We start from the raw sequence: 21,869 nt of genomic DNA on the forward strand, positions 1-21,869 counted from the left end.
ACCACATTAATGCAATAAATGCTCAAAATGATGTCCGTCACCCTCAATGCATTTGACAATACGTGTAACGACATTCTTCTCAACAGTGAGTAGTTCGCCTTCCGTAATGTTCGCACATGCATTGACAATGGGCTGACGCATGTTGTCAGCCGTTGTCGGTGGATCCCACAGAAGAAATCCGGGGACGTCAGATCCGGTGAACGTGCGTGCCATGGTATGGTGCTTCGACGACCAATCCACCTGTCCTGAAATGTGCTATTCAATACCGCTTCAACTGCACGCGAGCTATGTGCCGGACATCCATTATGTTGGAAGTACATCGCGATTCTGTCATGCAGTGAAACGTCTTGTGGTAACATCGGTAGAACATTACGTAGGAAATCATCATACATTGCACCATTTAGATTGCCATCGATAAAATGTGGGCCAATTATCCTTCCTCCCACAATGCCACACCATACATTAACTCGCCAAGGTCGCAGCCATCGTGGATTTTCCGTTGCCGTTACCGCTGTTGGTAAATGACGCTTCGTCGCTAAATAGAACGCGTGCAAAAAATCTGTCATCGTCCCGTAATTTCTCCTGTGCCCAGTGGCAGAACTGTACACGACGTTCAAAGTCGTCGCCATGCAATTCCTGGTGCATAGAAATATTGTTCGGGTGCAATCGATGTTGCTGTAGCATTCTCAACACCGACATTTTTGAGATTCCCGATTCTCGCGCAGTTTGTCTGCTACAGATGTGTGGATTAGCCCCGACAGCAGCTAAAACATCTACTTGGGCATCATCATTTGTTACATGTCGTTGTTGTCGTTTCATATGTGGCTCAACACTTCCTGTTTCCTTAAATAAAGTAACTATCCATCGAACGGTCCGGACACTTGGATGATGTCGTCCAGGATACTGAGCAGCATACATAACACACGCCCGTTGGGCATTTTGATCACAATAGCCATACATCAACACGATATCGACCTTTTCCGCAATTGGTAAATGGTCCATTTTAACATGGGTAATGTATCACGAAGCAAATACCGTCCGCACTGGCGGAATGTTACGTGATACCACGTACTTATACGTTTGTGACTATTACAGCGCCATCTATCACATAGCGAAAAAAGTGGTCCAAATAAAACATTCATATTTCTTTACGTACTACACAAATGTGTAATAAAAATGGGGGTTCCTATTTAGAAAAACGCAGTTGATATCCGTTTGACCTATTGCAGCGCCATCTAGCGGGCCAACCATAGCTCCGTTTCCCCCTTCTAGCTAGTCGAGTTTCGTTCTTTGTAGTTTTTTCGTTTGATGCTTATTACGTGAGATATTTGGCCCGGTCACTATCAATGGACCACCCTGTATATCTTCTCTAACTCACCAGTGCGTGCTGCGGTCATTGAAGATGTTTCTGAGTAAGTAATGTACCAGAGGAGATGGTTTTGCCTTAGCCCCCTTAAGATTTTCCTTGCATATAGAGCTTTCTGACAATTTTATGGCACTCAGCCGGGGCATCATTATTTCTCTTTCTGATATTTCTAATGGAAACGTAACGGCCATTAAAGTAAAGAAGGAGAAAAAGAATCCGCAACGACTGACTACTTTTACAGTTCATTTATGTGGTCAGTAACTACCTAGTGGTTCCGAGCTCTCGTGGCTCACCTTTAGTGTGGTACGTGCATTTAATGGAAGTTACTGGGACAGTTAATCGAAGAATGGACCAAAAAGTGTCACTGGAAATGTACAAGATGTGGATGTCGTACGGTATTGTTCACTGGCGAACCCCAGGTGTGGATTGAGCCGCCTGTCGGAAGCAGTATTCAGTACTCCACGCACATTGGCCCCTTCCCTTGCATATTTGGGAGAGTTGTGTCCTATGTGTATTTGTGGAGTTCAGGTCAGTGTAATGCACGTGTGTGCGGCGTAGTGTTAGGTTTGCGCTGCTACGGGTGAACGGAAGGGAGAGACTTGAAACCCTGTGGCAGCAAATAGTCTGGTCTTCTGGAATAGCAGCGAGCGGGTGACCGGGCTTAACATACCCATCCGACAGACGGGTCACACCCAGACAGCGCACATGACCTCACTACATGGGGCACTGCAGAGAGTATCATTAACGTCGATATGCAGTAGGATTTTAGAGCATTATTGTATTCGAACATTACGAAGTACCTCGAAGACAACGGTATATTAAGACACAGTCAACACGGATTTAGAAAACATAGTTCTTGTGAAACGCAACAAGCTCTTTACTCACACGAGGTGTTGAGTGCTATTGACAAGAGATTTTCAATTGATTCCGTATTTCTAGATTTCCGGAAGTCTTTTGACACTGCACCGCACAAGCGGCTTGTAGTGAAATTGCGTACTTATGGAATATCGTCTCAGTTATGTGACTGGATTCTTGAGTTTTCTGGCGGTAAAGTCACAGTAGATAGTAACTGAAATTTTAATATCACTTCATGACGGGTAAGGCAGGCTATGACATAGGTCATTGCTCAGTGATGCGATGGCTCGTAAGACGTTTCCCACAAGAGTCTATTTAGTTGAGCATGACTAAAGAAAAACCAAGGTTCCTACATAGAAGGTTGGGCCAATGTGTTCGGCAGCGATCGGGCGCTTTCGTGTGACGTCACTGTCGAGAAGCGTCAGTAGCGCGAGACGTTAGCATATGGCACTATAGCCCTTAAACCAACATTAATTTACGAAAAGTGACGGGCAATATAATGAATTATGGATTCGAACGAAGCTTACCAATACAGGGACTAATACCTGCTACGACTGTGAAACTCTTATATTGTCTCTCTGGTAATGACAAAAGTACAACTACAGATTTGCGGCTCCCCCTCAATTTATATTCTATTACTCAATATTTTTTGTTAGATAACAACAATCTGGTACGCTTCAGTCCCTTTTTATATATTTTACAATTTTTAATAGTACTGGAAACGCAACAATTACAAGAGCTTTCAGTTTACTAAACACATTTTGTGCATCACAGTCGGCAATAGTGTGTACCATCTTTTTCATGCAGGTATTAAGCAGCAACCGTACGTCTAGTTAGTTGAGACATTACTACACATAATGATACAGAAGCCCTGTTTGATGAACTCACATTCAAAAATTTTAAGAAGAATTTAAATACTGTAATCAGATCTGGAGGGGACTACAGAAGCTCTCCACCTGTGTGCTGCCTTCTGCTGCTGCTGTTTGGCCCTCTGTGCCTTTGCAGATGTGTTGAAGTGCCTTATCCGGATGAAGGTTCTGGTTTTAGCGTACACTGTGATGACCTCTTGAGGAATAGCTGGAAACTTCCAATTAAAAGTCTCGTCAGGTTTCTGATCACATTTTGCCGTCTTTACACAGACTGCTGCCATGAAAATTTAAAAAAAAGCACCTCTAACTGCTTAACAACATCAAACCACTCATCTGAAGGGATGATTAAGCCACCACGAGACAGTTTCTCAATCCACCCAGAACTTCCATGGTCTTTCGACACTTCGAGTGTCTTACCACTAGGATGACCAAGTGATTTGTCAATCGAGACGCACCTGGAGGCAATATATCCAGCGATGTAGCGGAGACCTTCTAGAGAACACTCTGAATCTTCTATCAAAGGTGGAACAATTAAGTCATGTAGTGTAATGTTCCTCATTTGCTGATCACCTTCTATCATTGACAACGCTTCCTCAATGCCCGGCACAAGTCCTGTAAACAGGTTGGAAGTCAAATAAAATTGTATCAGTTTCCGCTGAGACTGGACAAGAACTGCGTAACTGCATGTCAGCAATCCTTTTGTTCATAACTAAAATACGCAAACGGCTTTTAAATTCCACTGGTAAGGGATGATCATAGGCTCTGCCAATTGCTCTTATCTGGGAAAATAAGTTTCAAGGCAGTCTTGATTGAACCTTGAGGTCAATACATACTTCAAACCGTAGCCACGTTTTAAATCCGAAAAACAACCCAGCAGTGACCGAATCGAGGTGAGTAATCCCTTTTGGAAAGGAAGTAAAGTTTTATGATTTCCCACTCTCATTTTTTCACAGACGGAGTAGAATCTGCGAAGAACTTCCTCCTGCGTCTCCTTACACAATCCCAAAGCACTTGAAATTGGTCGTTTGCCGACAAGTATCCTCGAATTCATAACATCAAAAGTGTCGTTCACCAATTTCAAGAATTCTGCCGTGTCTTTTTCTTCAGGCATTACAAAAGAAATTGCTTCTGATACAGTGTTGGAAAAGAGTTGGCAAGCAAGATGAACGCGCTGTCGATCTCATCCACAAACTGTCAGATGATGAGCAGTAAGCTTAGGGCACAGTTTCAGTTCTCCATTATCTTTCGACACTAGCTGCTCGATTACGCGCTTTGTTATCGCTCTTCCGTCACTTAATGAGAAACCATCTTCTAAAAGGTGGTTTCTGAGAAGTTTCACAATATGTGGTACATCAGCAAATACCCAAACACGTTTCGTTTCATCATCTGGGTTGGTGAAGCACGTGTTTGTGTAGTCGATGTGGAATTCCTTCCACACTTTCCCATTTTTACACCCCCCCCCCCCCCCCCCCCAAATCAGACACTATACCAACTACGACAAATCCCACTTTCTGCGTCTTTCTGACGATACTGATCAGTAAATACCGATTCATCGTAGTATCAAAGTTATTAATATATGGGCTGCGTCCAGGTTCCACACAAACCACGTTCCATAACAACCTGAACCTGGCTATGTGGTCCGTATAAAGTGTCCATTTCTTGGTCGTAGCATTTGCGACTGTCCACATTCACTTCGTCAAATTACGGCAAAAAAAAAACATCTGTTCTGCGCCAGAATTATTGACCTCCTTGCAGAAAAACATTGTATATCGAAATCAAAGGTAGGCCTCTCAGTTATAAATAGCCTGAATTATTGTTTTCGCCTGCATGAGCGCAGCATTGTACGAGGCGTGTTTTTTTAGGGAAGTACCGTTTTGAAATTAAAAAAAGACGTGCTAAGATATCTCAATAATTTTATTTTTACATGAAAGCCTGTACCTTAATCTACGCACTGACGTCAATACAGTATGATTCTTCCTTGTTTACGTTGTGTACTGAATGTTTGAGATGCCTCCGATAATCGTAAGTCCCGCCTACTGTGAAGTACTATCTGTTATAACATTTCTTTGTGCTAAAAGCCTAAAAGCGATCGATGTTCATCGTGAGATCTGTGCAATTTACGGAGAAAACATTATGAATGATGGAATGGTAAGAAAGTGGGTGAGAGCATTTAAAGGTGGCCGCACAAATGTGCATGATGAATAACGGAGTGGGCGTCCTTCGGTCGTTAATGAAAGTTTGGTACACGAAGTGGACAATAAGGTGAGAGAAAAAAAGACGATTTACGATTTCCTCCTTGCGGGATGACTTTCCTAATGTTTCTCGTAATGTTTTGTATGGCACTGTGACCGAGCACTTGAATTACGGAAAATTGTGCGCACGTTGGGTACCGAAAATATTGACGGATGTGCACAAAACCAAACGTTTAGACAGTGCATTGACTTTCCTTGAGCGGTACCACAACGACGGTGATGATTTCTTAAGCCAAATTGTTACGGACGATGAAACATCGGTGGTCTACGTCAAACCAGTACCCACGGAAGTTGAGCAAGGGCATTGTTTTGCTGCAAGACAATGCCCGCCCGCATGTGGCGAATCAGACCAAAGATCTCATCACATCTTTGCGATGGGAAACTCTAGATCATCCTCCGTACAGCCCCGAACTTGCGCCCAGTGGCTACCATCTGTTCCTGCACTTGAAGAAAGACCTGGACGGTCAGCGTCTTCAAGACGATGACGAAGTCAAAACAGTGGTGATGCAGTGGTTAACAAGTCAGACAGCAGACTTCTATGAAAATGGTATTTAAAAACGTACAATATTATGACAAGTGCCTCAATATTGACGGAAATTATGTAGAAAGGTAGATTAAGGTACAGGCTTTCGTGTGAAAATAAAATTATTGACATATCTTAGCATGTCTTTTTTTAATTTCAAAACGGTACTTACTTAAAAAACACGCCTCATAATTAACATCGTTGGCTTCTTAGCATTCCGTGATTTTTAACAAACTTGTCTATTCTGTGACTTGATTAATGATATTTTTACTGATAGTAGACTTGACTACAGAAAGGCATATTTACAAAGGAGGTGTACTTCTGTTGTTAAAAAAGGAAAGACAACCGCCAATGCTGCGAAATATCAGAAAATATTAAATTTTGTCAAAATACACTCTTGTAAGAAGCTGAATCTCTCTCTTTCTAAGCACTAATCCCGACGTGCAGGTTCTGCTGGTTAACTGGATGTGGCATGTTAATGTTAAGGGGTGGCTGGATGCCCTTTCTGTCGCCACACCATACTCCCCGGGAAGGAACTAGGGTACCCCAACTGCCTACGTCTAGTGTAATCTATGGAAGAGTGCGAATGTGTTCAGATGTCTGCAAGCTGTGGAACTGAGGCGGAACGTGGGGACCAGTCCGCTATTCACCAAGTGGGATGTGGAAAACCGCCTAAAAACCACATCCAGGCTGGTCAGTAGTCCGCCGGGCGGATTCGATCCGGAGCCGGCGCGCTTACCCGAGTCTAGGAAGCAGCGCGTTAGGGCTCTTGACTACCCTGGCGGGTTGTAAGAGGCTGAATATATACTGCAATAGTTGAGCACTGAGAAGAACGTTTTGTATCCCGCCTGGAAGGCGGCGCGTGGCTCTGCTCTCGAAAACTGAAAAGATGGGCGAATGAAGGAAGCGTGTAGGAACAGGTGAGGTAAAACACGTCGGTACTGCGTGTGAGTAAAAGTGGTTTACTGGTGCATGAATATTCACAGGGGCATACATAGCAGTACGTAGGTGCGAAGCTGAAGCGAAGTGTCCCGGCCGTCTGCTCTTGATCAAATGGGCAGAATCTGCAGCGCAACTCGTAGATCTCAACAGCGCCTGTTAGAGGGCGCTGTAGTCGGTGTCTCGTAGTGCCAACTTATGAACTCGTACCTATGCCGTGGCATCGTTGCTGTTGATACCACAGAACGTTTTTATGAAATAATAAATGTTATTTTAAAATGTAAAATTTTTCTCATTTCTGAATATTACGCTCATACCCTCCCGCCGGAGATTCGAGTCCTGTGTCATCTGTGTGTGTGTGTGTGTGTGTGTGTGTGTGTGTGTGTGTGTGTGTGTTGTACTTAGCATATGTTAGTTTAAGTAGTGTGTACGTCTAGGGAATGAAGACCTCAGCAGCTTGGGCCCTTAAGAATTCACACGCATTTGAACATTTTTTTATGCTCATCTTTCCTCTCCTAGTAATTACTATACAAAGTTCAAGCATGCAGAAGACTTAGTATTTTAAATGCTAGGTAGTACTGTGCGATCCCTGTTTAATAGCACGGTCTTTTGGAATGAACAGATTCCCTTTTATGAATAGTGAAAATTTGTGGAACTTGCCCTACCGACACAATCATAGTTGTTCAGGATCATATCCGTCTGACTTGCTCTTAAAAAACAGCTTCAAGAATTGTTCATAAGAACATTACGACTCAGATTTTGAAATTTCTTACGCTGGCTGCTAAGACGAACTTTAACGTTGGGTGCACTCGATTGCTCTCCGGAGACGCCACGCATGACTGAAAAATTAATAATTCACTCTTTTTCACCGAAGAAGACAGTAATTAAGATCCACAGCACTAAATATTTTATTTTTGATGAAAAAGTCAATTTTTATTTTCATATTCAAAGTAACACCAAAAGACAGATTTATTTAAATCATTTAATACTAGGAAGGAAAGAGGACCTGTTAAGAGTAGGGAACAGTAGTTAATTTTGCAGCGGAATGTTTCGAGGCTGCCTGTCTGCTTGTTCTTTTTGCTCGTATCAGGAATACTTCATAATTTTTCTAGTGGCCAAGAGAGGGTCATTAGAACGGAAAGTCATAGAGCAAAATAGAAGTGATTTCTGGCGTTCCCCAAGGTAGTTTTATAGGTCCTTTGCTGTTCCTTATCTACATAAATGATGTGGGCGACAATCTGAGCCGCCCTCTTACGTTGTTTGCAGATGACGCTGTTGTCTATCGACTAGTAAATTCATCAGAAGATCAAAACAAATTGAAAAACATTTTAAAAGAGATATCCGTATGGTGTGAAAATTGGCAATTGGTCCTAAATAATGAAAAGCTTGAGATCATCCAAGTGAGTGCTAAAAAGAATCCGTTAAACTTCGATTACACGATAAATCGGTCAAATCTGTAGGCCGTAAATTAAACTAAATACCTAGGAATCACAAATACGAACAACTTAAATTAGAAAGAACGCATAAAATGCTGTGGGGAAGGTAAAGACCGTGTTTTATTGGCAGAACACTTAGAAAATGTAACAGATCTACTAAAGAGATTGCCTACACTACGCTTGTCTATCCTCTTTTGGAGTACTGGTGAGCGCTGTGGAATCCTTACCAAACACGATTAACGGAGGACATCGAGAAAGCTTTGTATAATCGCGAAATAGGGGAGAGAGTGTAACTGATATAATACAGGATTTGGGTGTTTTTCGTTGCGGAGGAATCTTCTCACGAAATTTCAGTCACCAAATTTCTCCTCCGTGTGCGAAAATATTTTGTTGACGCCGACCTAGATAGGGAAAAACGATCATCATAATAAAATAAAGAAATCCAGAGCTAGCACGGAAGTGCTTTACCGTTCCTTGATGTCCTCATCCACCGTAAAGCAAATTGGTGTCTCAGTCGCAGTGTTTATCGGAAATCCGCACACACGGACCGATATCTGCACGCTAACAGCTACCACCATCAGTCGCAGAAATGCTCTGTTCTGGGGACCTTGGTGCATCGAGCGCAAGCCCTCTCAGACGCTCATAATCTGTCTAGGGAACTGAGTCACTCAAGAAAAGTATTCACGGGAAACCCCTTCAACAACCGCCAGATTTCGCAAGCACTCTCTCTGGTAACACGTAAGTAGAAGGACCTCGAGGAGGACACCAAGAAACTTACGTGTTTGCCGTTCTGTGGCTCAGAAACAGACTAGCTGGTTCCTAAAGAGTTATAAAACCGACTCGGTTTTCAGGCCTCAGTAAAAATTCGACAACTCATGAGGCCTGTGAAAGACGATATAGGCAGCAGAATGCCACGAATGTATAAAATACCGTGTGGGCGTGTGCAGTTTTATGTCGGTCAGGCTGTGTATCAGAGGTAGCAGAGCATGATCTTTGAAGCGGACATCGTATTGTATTCGATGAGACATAGGTTATTACACGGACAAATAGTTTTTGGGACAGCGTCATAAAAGACGCGATCGAGATAAGTAATCACGGTTTGGTATCTGGCCACCAGAATACTGATGTGGGTACGATAGGCGTCCAACGAAAACGTTACCTTATTCGGCGTTGTAACGAGCACCGGTGCCATCACAGATTGCAGAGTAGCTGTATGAGGATGGTAGCAGCAACCAAAAGACAGTCACCCCTTGACAATGGCTGAGGAGTACTCGGCCGAAAGCTCGTGGATTTAAACCACTTGAGCGGCTGGAAGCTCAATAGAATGTTATGATGTATACATTTTTAAGAGCTAATTCCAAAAAATACTGTGCAAAATCTAAACGATGTAGTGAGTTATGTACGTGATGTACCATCAATAAAGGTAAATAAATATTGTACAGCAGTTGCAAGTTCATTAATTATTGTGTTCTGTTTTCAGGCACGACGTGGACACAGGAGTTGGTGTGGCTGCTCGTGAACGACCTCAACTTCGAACAGGCCAAGCGAACTCCTCTGACAGACAGATTTCCATTCCTCGAGTGAGTATTCCGAGAGAATAGCACCAGAATATTGCAGACATATAGTTTTCACAGTAGAAGGACTCTACTCTGTTTGTTATGGAAACACACATTCTCTAGTAAAAGAATGCGAAACATTTGATATTGGGTTGCCTATCTCAGTAAATATAGGCTGTAACTAAATTCTCTATAACATATGAACTAGTTCAAGTTGGGGAAGGCAATCGACAAGAGTACTGTAGTTCGTGCAGCAATACTCATCATAGTGCGGCTGTGGTGTAGCGGTTAGCATATCTGACTCGTAAGTAAGGAACCTGGGTTCGAATCCGAGCTGTAGCAAATTTTTTTAATTCATTTCTTCAGCTTCCATCATTCTCGTAGTCTCCTTACGGATTTTGAGGACAGTTCCTTTCGCAAAACAAGAAGAAAATATCCAGTAAACATGGGCTCTAAAAAGCATACCGTATGACCTGTGAGCACTTGTTCAACTTCGACACTGTGGAACATCTTCTACTGCAAGCTCTTTGCTTCCCGTATATTTAGAGGAGGCAATATGGACCTAAACCATGAAAGAACGTCCAGTAAACATGGGCCCGGTCCGAGTCCCAGCTGTCGAACAAATTTTAATTCATTTCTTCAGCTTCCATCATTCTCGTAGTCTCCTTACAGACTTTGAGAACAGTTCCTTTCGCAAAACAAGAAGAAAATATCCAGTAAACATGGGCTCCAAAAATTATACCGTAAGACCTGTGAGCACTTGTTCATCTTCGGCACTGTGAAACATTTCTCTTCTACTGCGACCTCTTTGCTTCCAGTATATTTAGAGGACGTAATATGGACCAAAACCAGAAAAAGAGTCCAGTAAAAATGGTCCCTGATATGCATAATTTAAGAGCTATGAGTACTTGTTCATCTTCATTACTGTGCAACACAGCTGTTGTACTGAACTGTCTGTCTTTAAAAATGCATTTTAGAGCTCATGTTTACTGGATATTTTTTTCCTTGTTTTTGTGTAAGGAAGATGACATCAAAGTCTGTAAAAGGAATTTAGATACACCGTGTAGATCTGCATTTTTGAGGAGTCTACTTTGAGCGAAGCATATTTTTATCGTTTTTCTCTCTTTACACACACGTGTTTGGGTGGTGTTAACCGTCATCAGAACGTTTCCGTTTACTTTGCTTGTCTGTCTTCTCCAGTACAGCTGGCCGGCTGCGGTGGTCTAGCGGTTCAGGCGCTCAGTCCGGAACCGTGGGACTGCTACGGTCGCAGGTTCGAATCCTGCCTCGGGCATGGATGTGTGTGATGTCCTTAGGTTAGTTAGGTTTAAGTAGTTCTAAGTTCTAGGGGACTGATGACCACAGATGTTAAGTCCCATAGTGCTCAGAGCCATTTGAACCATTTGAACCTCCAGTACAGCTGACACGCTGAGTAACAGCGTGTTGATTCATCTTTCGAACGCAGTACAGCACCGATTCTTTGTGGCATGGATTAGATAAGTCGTTGCTACGTTACCGCAGGCATATGGTAACAGATGCCTACGCATAGGACTCACATCTCCCGAAAATTACGGGCCTGTGAGTGCAGAGCTGGGTCCGATACCGTTCGATTTGTGTCCTATCAGGTTCAGACCAGACTAATTACGCGGCCACAAAATCAACACGAGTTCCCTATCATGCTCCTTAAACCACTCGTGCACGATGCTGACTTTCTGCCACGTTCTGTTATCCTGCTGGAAGATGCCATGGCCGTTGTGGAAGACATTAAGCATGAGGGATGCAGCTGCTCCAATAATGTTGCCTTCGACTGCTACCACAGATCTTATGGAATCCCAGGTGAGTGTCCCACGTAGATAGTAGACTTAAGGTTAAGAGAATCAGTGTGGAACAAAGTGGGATGCTGAAGAACTCAGGAATGATAAGACGCGTTTTAGCTTCGCTAAAGTTATGAATACCGTGTTATAACGAATACCAGAGTAGATAGTCCAGGTGAAGAGGAGTGGACATCTCTGAAACGGATCATGGTGTTCGACAGTGAACATACGTACAAGGAGGGTAACTACAAAGAAATCTTGGGTACCAGAAGAAATACTACTTCAATTGATTGACGAAAGGAGAAAGTACAGAAACGTTTAGGGGAAGAGAAGATACCAGCTATAAAACAAACCTTAGGAACAAGTGGAAAGGAACTGCAGAGCAGCCAAGGTGAAATGGCTGCAGCAAAGATGGGAAGAAATCGAAAAAGAAATTATCGTCGGAAGGACTGACTCAGCATGTAGAAAAGTCAAAACAACCTCTGGAGAAATTAAAACCAAGGTGGTAGCATTAAGAGTCTAATGGGAATGCCACTGTTAAAGGCAGGTGGAAAGAGTACATGGAACGATTTTTCCTATGACGTCATAGAAGAAGAAATTGGACTTGATTTGGAATACGTAGGAGATCCAATGTTAATCATAATTTAAAAGGGTTCTGGAAAATCTGCGGTCAAATAAGATAGAAGGGATAGACGAAATTAGTAGGTTAACTCACAATCCATTATAACCAGTTTCTTATTTCAAGGTCACTAAGAGGATAGAGGGTTATGGGTAGCACATCCGGCGTCAAATTGCAATCGTAGTCCCCCCCCCCCCCCACTACCCTCCCCCCGGGGAACCACTGGGAATTGGTCATGGTCACCCAGTAGAAATACTTTCTCCTCTTCTCCTCCCCCTCCCGGCTCTCCTCCCCCCCCCCTTTACCAATCAAATTGAAGCACCCTCTCCTGATTTTCATCAATGGGACACTTGAGTGGGTGGGGTTCACTCTGAAACTTACAGAATAGGGGGAGGAACAGGTAGTGTCTGTTTGTTAGTAACAAATTACACTGACTCGTGTCCCTCGGTGTCTATTTGTTGAAACAAATTAATACTACCAGTAGAGACCACACCCTAGCATATATGTTTGTACTCTCATTCTTCGACAGTGTTACATGTTTATCCATATTTTCCCACATTTTTCAGTATTTTCCCCAAAGTTACATAATTTTCACTCATTTTCGAATTTTTTCAGTATTTTCACAAAATTTCGTACTTTCTACAGATTTTCGTATTTTATCCAATTACGAGAGCTCCATCCTACTATTATCAACATTGGGTCAATGCGATGATGCTCTGAGCCAGTCACAATGCAGCATGTTCACATATTATTTGTGCAAGTGCTCCCCATCATCATCATTCACAGGGTGACAATTATTGTACTATATGAAAAAACACGTAAATTAGTTGCAAACGACAGCATGCACACACTTTATTAAACATGTAAACGTAACTACAAAAAAAAAAGGTTCAAATAGCTCTGATCACTATGGGACTTAACATCTGAGGTCATGAGTCCCCTAGAACTTAGAACTACTTAAACCTAACTAACCTAAGGACATCACACAGATCCATGCCCGAGGCAGGATTCGAACCTGCGACCGTAGCGGTCGCGCGGTTCCAGACTGAAGCGCCTAGAACCGCACGGCCACATCGGCCTGCCGTAACTATAGATATTCGCATTTAGATTATGAGATGTTCGATATTCCTGCCATCATTGGCGACGATGTGGTACAGACGAATAGCGAAATTCTGCATGACCAGCTGAAGTGTCGGGACATTGATACTGTCGATGACCTCCTGAGTGGCTGCGGATATTTGTCTTTTTGTTGTGTCCAGAGCCGAAAACCCCGCTGAAAGCACTAAGATTAGCAACGACAGACCAGATTACAGAAGTGGAAACGGCGTTGGGAGTAGTGTATCGATTGTGGAGGAGAGTGTTTCGAAAGAGACCATGCACAATACGTAAAGGGTAAGAGCAGAAAAATTTTGTGGACAAAGTTCCAGAATTTTCTGAACAGACCTCTTACATACGGGAGACCCAGTGCGAGCGACGCATCCCCTTAGTACCAAGACGACAAATGGTGGTAAGTTCAAAAGAGGCGTTGGACGCCGCCTGCGCGAGAAGACGAACACTCTAGCGTGGTGGATGCTGTCCACAACTCAGCGCCTCTGTCGTCAGCTGTTCGGATTCTTCAACTCCGTCGAGAAGGAATAACCAATGCAGAGCCCCGTCACTACCATCTGAAACCCTTGCCATGATCTGGGAGAGGAACAGGACCAACGAAGACTGGAGAATTTACAGGGACTCACTGGAAAAGAAAAGAGTAAATCATCTGACACGGCAAGTTAAAGCTGGACTTGCTGAAGATCGAGATGTGATACGGCAAGAAGACTCGCCACTGTGCAGCTAGACGTGGCAGTGCAGGATGTGGTCCGCTACTGCACGAAAAATTGTCATCTTCCGATATCACAGACGCCAGACAGGGCGGTCTACATACCGGTGGACAGGGCGAACGCTCTTGGTAACGGTTTTGAGGCTAATTTTCCAGGCAATAGTGGAGCCCCAAAACGTTCAGTGCATTTGCCTGTAGGAAGACAGGTTCGCAGTTTCCTTCGCACCTTACGACCAAGAAGAAGAGGATCTGCAAAACCTAGCAGAAACGCCACGGGAATTCCGCTCTATGGTCAGACGATAACCCAGCAACGAAGCCCCTGGCCCAGAGGCTCAAATATCTGACACAAGAAGCACATGCCGCCATCCTAAGTATCTTCACCAACTTCATGAAGAACAGAAGATACTCAGCGAGATAGAATCGTGGCAGATCAAAAGCCTGGGAAGAGTCGTTCAGAACCCAAACCTACAGCCCAGCCAGCTTCCTCTTTTCTGAGAGAAGTGTTTGAAAGTGTCATCCTGACAGCTTTAGCCAGGAACTAAGAGAGGACCACATCATCCCTTCAGGACAATTTATTTTTCGGGAAGCTTCCTCCACACTGCGGCAACTACTTCGCATCGTGGAAGAAGCAACCCTGCCCTTAAAAAACAAGGACTTCTGCGGGAAAGTCTCCCTGGACGTATTTCGAACCCTTATGTTACAAGGAACTGTTCTATAAATTGTGCTACGATTTTGAACACTCTCTGTGAAGGTACCAGCATCCTGCTTAAGAAGAGCGGTATACATCGTCAGAGTTGGAGATGCAACGTCAACACTACAAATTATCAGAGCCAGGGCAGCACGAGGATTTGTAATGTGCCCAGAGCTTTACTCATTATCTCGGACGTGGCGAGAGTCACGCCAGCTGTCCACGCAGATGACACCAGGTCACTATAAACAGACGAGTGTGGCATGCCTGCCAATCATTGAAGGCTGACCATCGATTCGGGGTGTCGGTTTCAACTCCATAAACCACAATATGCAGACACTCCAGAAGTGAATCTCTTCAGTCAACCCGCTGAATGGACTGTATTCGTGTAGTATTTTCGAGTTACAATCGGCCTAACCTCCACTTGGCAGCAACAGGTACAATCAGTGCGAAACAACATTTCCAAGAGGCTTGGAACCCTGTACCTACTCTTCATTGAAAAGTCCGAGCTTTCTACAGGGTGGCGCAGATGGATCGGGTGGTTTTAAAATACTTGTCAAACTGTCAATTGTAAAGGTATTGGATTGAAATAAAGTGCAAAACGTGTAGTTACAATGGAAGTTTATTAACAAAAAAATAGTAATGTTAGTTTTTAAAAATTACATCCATCTAATGCCCTCCTTCTCGAGCGACGCATTCTTGGAGTCGGTCCTTAACGTTCCGCATTGCCCGCTCAAGCACATCACCAGGAATTGATGTGATTTCAGTGTGAATTGCTGCCTTCAACTCCTGAATGGTCCGGGGTTTGTTCATGTAGACCCTTGCTTTTAAATAGCCCCATAAGAAAAAGTCACATACCGTGAGGTCCGCCGAGCGAGGGGGCCAATGGACATCTCCATTACGGGAAATCAAACGGCCAGGGAACAGAGCGCGTACAGCTTGCATTGATATCCTAGCGGTATGTGCAGTTGCCCCGTCTTGTTGGAACCACATATTGCCCATGTCGTAATTGTTCTCTTCAAGTTGTGGGAGAAGAAAATCTTCAATCATGTTCACATAACGCTGCGAATTAACAGTAACCGCCTGCTCCCTTTCATTTTCAAAAAAGTAAGGACCAATTATCCCTACCTTAGAAACCCCACACCAAACCGTCACTTTGTCACTATGGAGAGGCCGTTGGTGTAGATCTCTTGGGTTAGTGTCGGCCCAGTAACGGCAATTTTGCTTGTTTACGTATCCGTTAATGTGAAAGTGAGCCTCGTCAGACATCATGATAATCAGGTTTACATCTTCCAATAACTCCAACATCTGTTGGCTAAACTGAAGCCTTTGAAGATGGTCTGTTGGGAGAATCTTCTGTACCAACAGGATTTTATAGGGGTGGAATTTCAGTTCTTCGTTAAGAATCCTTTGAAGGCTCCGACGTGACATTCCAAGAGCTTGAGCACGACGTCTCGTTGATCGACGTGGGCTCGCAGTGACATCGCGTCTCACACGCTCCACGTTCTCAGGCGTTGTTATTGTTGGCGGTCTAGGCGTCCATTTTGGAGCACATGAACCAGTAGTGCGGAAATTATGCACCCAACTCAATATCGTATCTCGCTTAGGAACACTACCGCGAGGTGGGATGTTGAAACGCCGGCGAAAGGCACGCGTCACAGCAACAATTGACTCGTTATTGCGTACGAACTCTTCCACTGCGAAAACACGATGCTCAACGGACCACGTAGCCATCGCGACTGACTGCCAGCCTGCAACTGAAACTTCCCGTCCCCCCCCCCCACCACAGGACGAAGTCGCCGAACACCTGGCTCCCCCCCTCCAGACGTACAGTCCACTTCAAAACCACCCGATCCATCTGCGCCACCCTGTATTAACTACATCGTCACCATGTACTGGAAGTGTATTTGGCCACTACTGGTATACGCAGTCTGTGGTAATGCTGCAAAGACTCATCTTCAGAAACTTCATACATTGTAGAACAGGAGCTCATGTTTTGGTACCCTTCACACAACGCTACCTACACGATGTCGCCGAACTCCTCGGCAATCTTAAAACAATACCGCCAAGTTCCACAGGTGAACAGGAGGTTGAAGCAACATACTCATCCGGCAATAACGAATGCCGATCAAAGAGACCGCGATAAACGGCCAGTGCCCTACTAAACGGTCAGTGATGGCACAAAGAAGCCACAGAGAAGTGCCTCTTCCGCAACCCTGATGAGACGTGATTAAACAAAAGCCCCAGAAACTGAACCCCTGAGGGTTAAAATGAAATTTTCTGAAGGGTAAAAACTAAGTGATTGCATTATGCTTCGGTCACGAAACTAAATTACTCTTAAAAGATAATTACTACTATCACAATTTTGTAAGGCACTAATACTGATCATATAAGTTATCAATAATTAGTTTTACTCAGTTAGTAGCATTAATGCAATCGAATCCGCCATCGTAGCTGAGAGGATAGCGCGCCAGCTTGTCATAGCGGGTGGCCCGGGTTCGTTTCCCTGCTGGGCTGGAGATTTTCTCTGTCCAGGGACTGGGTGTTTGCATCGTCTTCATCATCATCATTTCAACCTCTTCGACGCCCACGTAGCTGAAGTGGCGTCACCTCAAAAAACCTGCACCAGGTGATCGAGTCTACCCGCCAGGAGGCCCTCGCCACATGACATTTCATTTCAGTGCGGTCGAGGTTACAGGTTCCTCGCAACCCACTGCGCACATATGTCGTGCTTTCTCACGTACATCATTGATGTTAAAAGTGAGACCCACACAGAACCAATGCAAAATAGAAAACGTCTTCTCGAAGTTGTAAATACAATGGCTATTCAGAAAGTGAGGAATGATCGGTCGCGAAATGGAAACCACTGTGAAAACCCGGTAAAGCTTTGCACAGATGTGTTGGGTAGTGTCTCTAGTATGCCCGTCGATCGCATCAAGACGCTCTTTTCAGTTGTGAGCGCACTGTGAGTGAGTAAAGGTGCATAGAACAACGATGTCTCCCGCCAAGTAGGGGGGCCCGCTGAGAGACTTCGCCTTAATGAATGCAGCCCACGTAACACGACTGCCACGCACTTCCTTCTTCATGGCAATTCTCAGCCGCACTCTGCAGGGGCAGTGAAGATGCTCCTGCAGCCTTTTCGATGGGAAGTGTTCGCTCACCCACAACACAGCCGTAGTTGGCTCATCCTGAGTATCATCTCTGTTCACATGAAATGCTGGATACGAAGACAGCACTTGGGCGTAGGCTACGCGCTGTAGACCGGCGTAGAGAATTATCAGAAAGCACAGGCCGCTGCCTTCTATGACGATGGTGTTGGAAATTTGGTATACCGCTCCGACATTTGTCTAAGTCGGAGCAGCGACCATGTAGAGAAGTACCTGGAAGGTGTAGCTAAATGTGCAAAGAAAACAGTTTTGATTTTCACTATGGTTTCCATTTCATGACCGATCGTTCCTTACTTTCCAAATAACCCTCGTAGTACCTGCAGTACTCCAGAAATTGCAATTGACAGCACGACAGAGCAGAAACTGCATAAGGGCTACTATAGTGCTGTACACAATATTATTATTAGTATTATTATTACTAATACTCTTAGTGGCAGTGGTTAGACACAAAGCATTAACAGCCTGAAGTCTTCCAAATTCTGCCCATTCAGAAGTAAGGAGTGCAACAACCAAGCGATTTACTAACAGTAAGAATAGTGCACACATTTTAACTGGGTTGATTTTAAATGGGCCTGCAGTGAGCAGGTCAAGCAAGTGCCACAGTGGAGAGGAGTAATGTAGGGGAAGCATGTTTTGAAACAATTGTCTATTCTCACTGAGAATAGTTAGCTTTCTTATCTGAGAAGGAGACTTGGGTAGCATTTGCGATGCACCACGAATTCCTTCGTCATTCATTCTAACACTCCCCTCCCCACACATACACACACAAACTGAATATCATACATCTTTCATCATTTAAAAAAATAAAAGTCTTTGGAGGGGGGGGCGGAACATGCGTTGGAAGGGGGGGGGGGGGGGAGAGGGGTGCTAGCTAATGTCTAACTGCACTCTAAGGTAAATATAGCACCTTAGTCATTAATTAAGAGAAGTATGTGACACGTGGAATCAGTCTAGTGAATGTAGGGGTCACAAATGGGGATATCCACTAACGTAAGACACTTTGAGACAGGGCAGACTGTTATGGCCTGAAGTCTTTGCAACGAGTAAGTAGGAAACAGCGATGCTGGTTGGCTGTTCACGTGTTACTGTCGTGAGCATCTATGGAAAGTCGTTGAAGGACAGTGAAACCGTGAATAGGCGACAAGGTGCTAGGCGTCCACGCCTCATCACAGAACTTGGAGGTCAGAGGCTTCCCCATTCTGTAAAGTAGTGTAGGCTGCGAACGTGGCACACCTGAAGACAGAGTGAAGTGCTGTTGCAGGCGCTAGTGTTTCGGAGAACACTGATCAGCGGGCATTGTTTAGTGGGGAGGGGTGAAGGGGAGAGGGGGACCGTTTCCGCAACATGGTGACCCAATGATATCGTCAATTACGATTGCAGCTGGAATTGGATCCACAAGACTGGAGCGTGAATCAGTAGAATCGTATCACTTGTTTGGATGGATCACGTTTCTTGCTGTGCCCGGACGTTGATGGTTTCTGGATATGACGCTATCCAAACAATCCGCTGCTCAAAACGAGCCACATACCGCAGGTCGATGGGGTGGTATTTTGCGACAGGGGACAATCCCCTTGGCGCGTGGGACCTGTGATAGTATTCGAAGGCATTCTGGCAGCTGTGGCTATTTTTGAGGACCATCTGCACCCCATTACGCTTCATGTTCACCCCGACGGTTGTGTCATCGTCTGGCAGGATAAATTTCCGTCTCATAAGACCAGAATCGCGCTACAGTGGTTTGAGCAGCATGATATGGAGCTCTCGTGGATGCGTTGGCCACAAAATTCGCCCGATCCGAACAGAATACGTCTCCGACGCTATCAGACACTGGTTCCGCACCCATGAATCTTTGCATAGTCATGTGGTGCCCACGAACTTGTCGAATGTACAGCATGCAGAGTTGCTGCTTTTATGCTTTCCACAGGTAGAGTAACATGCTATTAAGCACGTAATCATAACGTTGTTACTCATTAGTGTGTGTCAGCCTGTAAGACATTTTCTCTTGTAGTTACACCACCGACCCATTACAAGCACCATTTTGCCGTCATATGTTTTGTTGAACCTGCCTCCAGTCATGGGAACATCATGCTGCTACGATTCTGCAACAGTGTAAGCTACTGTATGTCGTAGTACATGTGTATTAGTAAAAATTTAAGAAAAGAACAAATAAAGGACCCGATAATGACAAGGTACATCACAGACTTAGAATCCGAGAAGACGTCATGAGTGAAATTCTCTGAGAAAGCCTACAGTCCCAAAAAATGGCTCAGATGGCACTAAGCACTATGGGACCAAATATCTGAGGTGATCAGTCCCGTAGACTTAGAACTACTTAAACCTAACTAACCTAAGGACAGCACTCACATCCATGCCCGAGGCAGGATTCGAACCTGCGACCGTAGCAGCAGCGCTGTTTCGGACTGAAGCGCCTAGAGTCACTCGTCCACTACGGCCGACCCTACATTCCCACAAAAGGAGACCTGCCTTTATTTTCTGTTTATTCTTTTCCAGTATTTTCTCGAATACGGAAGCCGTCTTCAGCAACAGCCTTAGGACGCGTAGCGTGTGTTACAGGTTGTCATCGGTCATCACTGGCGTGAAGAAGCCGCCCGTGCACTCGATCGACATTGCGAAGAACTCCAGATCGCCGAGGCTGATCAAGAGCCACCTGCCAGTAGAACTTCTGCCCAGGCAGCTCTGGACTGTCAAACCCAAGGTAGGCCCAAATATCACACCAAATAAGCATCAAACGAAAAAACTACAAAGAACGGAACTCGTCTAGCTTGAAGGGGGAAACCAGATGGCGCTATGGTTGGCCCGCTAGATGGCGCTGCCATAGGTCAAACGGATATCAACTGCGTTTTTTTAAAATAGGAACCCCCATTTTTTGTTACATATTCGTGTAGTACGTAAAGAAATATGAATGTTTTAGTTGGACCACTTTTTTCGCTTTGTGATAGTTGGCGCTGTAATAGTCACAAACGTATAAGTACGTGGTATCACGTAACATTCCGCCAGTGCGGACGGTATTTGCTTCGTGATGCATTACCCATGTGAAAATGGACGGTTTACCAATTGCGGAAAAGGTGTATATCGTGTTGATGTGTGGCTACTGTGATCAAAATGCCCAACGGGCGTGTGTTATGTATGCTGCTCGGTATCCTGGACGACATCATCCAAGTGTCCGGACCGTTGACCGGATAGTTTCGTTATTTAAGGAAACAGAAGTGTTCAGCCACATGTGAAACGTCAGCCACGACCTGCAACAAATGATGATGCCCAAGTAGATGTTTTAGCTGCTGTCGCGGCTAATTCGCACATCAGTAGCAGACAAATTGCGCAAGATTCGGGAATCTCAAAAACGTCGGTGTTGAGAATGCTACATCAACATCGATTGCACCCGTACCATATTTATATGCACCAGGAATTGCATGGCGACGACTTTGAACGTCGTGTACAGTTCTGTCATTGGGCACAAGAGACATTACGGGACGATGACAGATTTTTTGCACGCGTTCTGTTTAGCGACGAAGCGTCATTCACCAACAGCGGTAACGTAAACCGGCATAATATGCACTATTGGGCAACGGAAAATCCACGATGGCTGCGACAAGTGGAACATCAGCGACCTTGGCTGGTTAATGTATGGTGTGGCATTATGAGAGGAAGGATAATTGGCTACCCCATTTTATCTATGGCAATCGAAACGGTGCAATGTATGCTGATTTCCTACGTAATGTTCTACCGATGTTACTACAAGAAGTTTCACTGCATGACAGAATGGCGATGTACTTCCAATATGATGGATATTCGGCACATAGCTCGTGTGCGGTTGAAGCGGTATCGAATAGCATATTTCATGACAGGTGGATTGGTCGTCGAAGCACCATACCATGGCCCCCACGTTCACCGGATCTGACGTCCCCGGATTTCTTTCTGTGGGCAAAGTCGAAGGATATTTGCTATCGTGAT

At 44.6% G+C, this 21,869-nt stretch overlaps 1 protein-coding gene across 1 annotated transcript in view; it reads left to right on the forward strand.

The window, feature by feature from the left end:
- LOC124716745 (luciferin sulfotransferase-like) overlaps positions 1-21,869 on the forward strand; it is a 56,095-nt gene that overhangs the window by 17,299 nt on the left and 16,927 nt on the right. The window contains exons 3-4 of the mRNA XM_047243288.1: positions 9,721-9,820; positions 20,472-20,613. Of these exons, the coding sequence (XP_047099244.1) occupies positions 9,721-9,820; positions 20,472-20,613 (242 nt within the window). The remainder of the gene's footprint in view (positions 1-9,720; positions 9,821-20,471; positions 20,614-21,869) is intronic.

This window comes from Schistocerca piceifrons, chromosome 9, assembly GCF_021461385.2.
Source record: "Schistocerca piceifrons isolate TAMUIC-IGC-003096 chromosome 9, iqSchPice1.1, whole genome shotgun sequence".
Lineage (NCBI taxonomy): Eukaryota > Metazoa > Arthropoda > Insecta > Orthoptera > Acrididae > Schistocerca > Schistocerca piceifrons.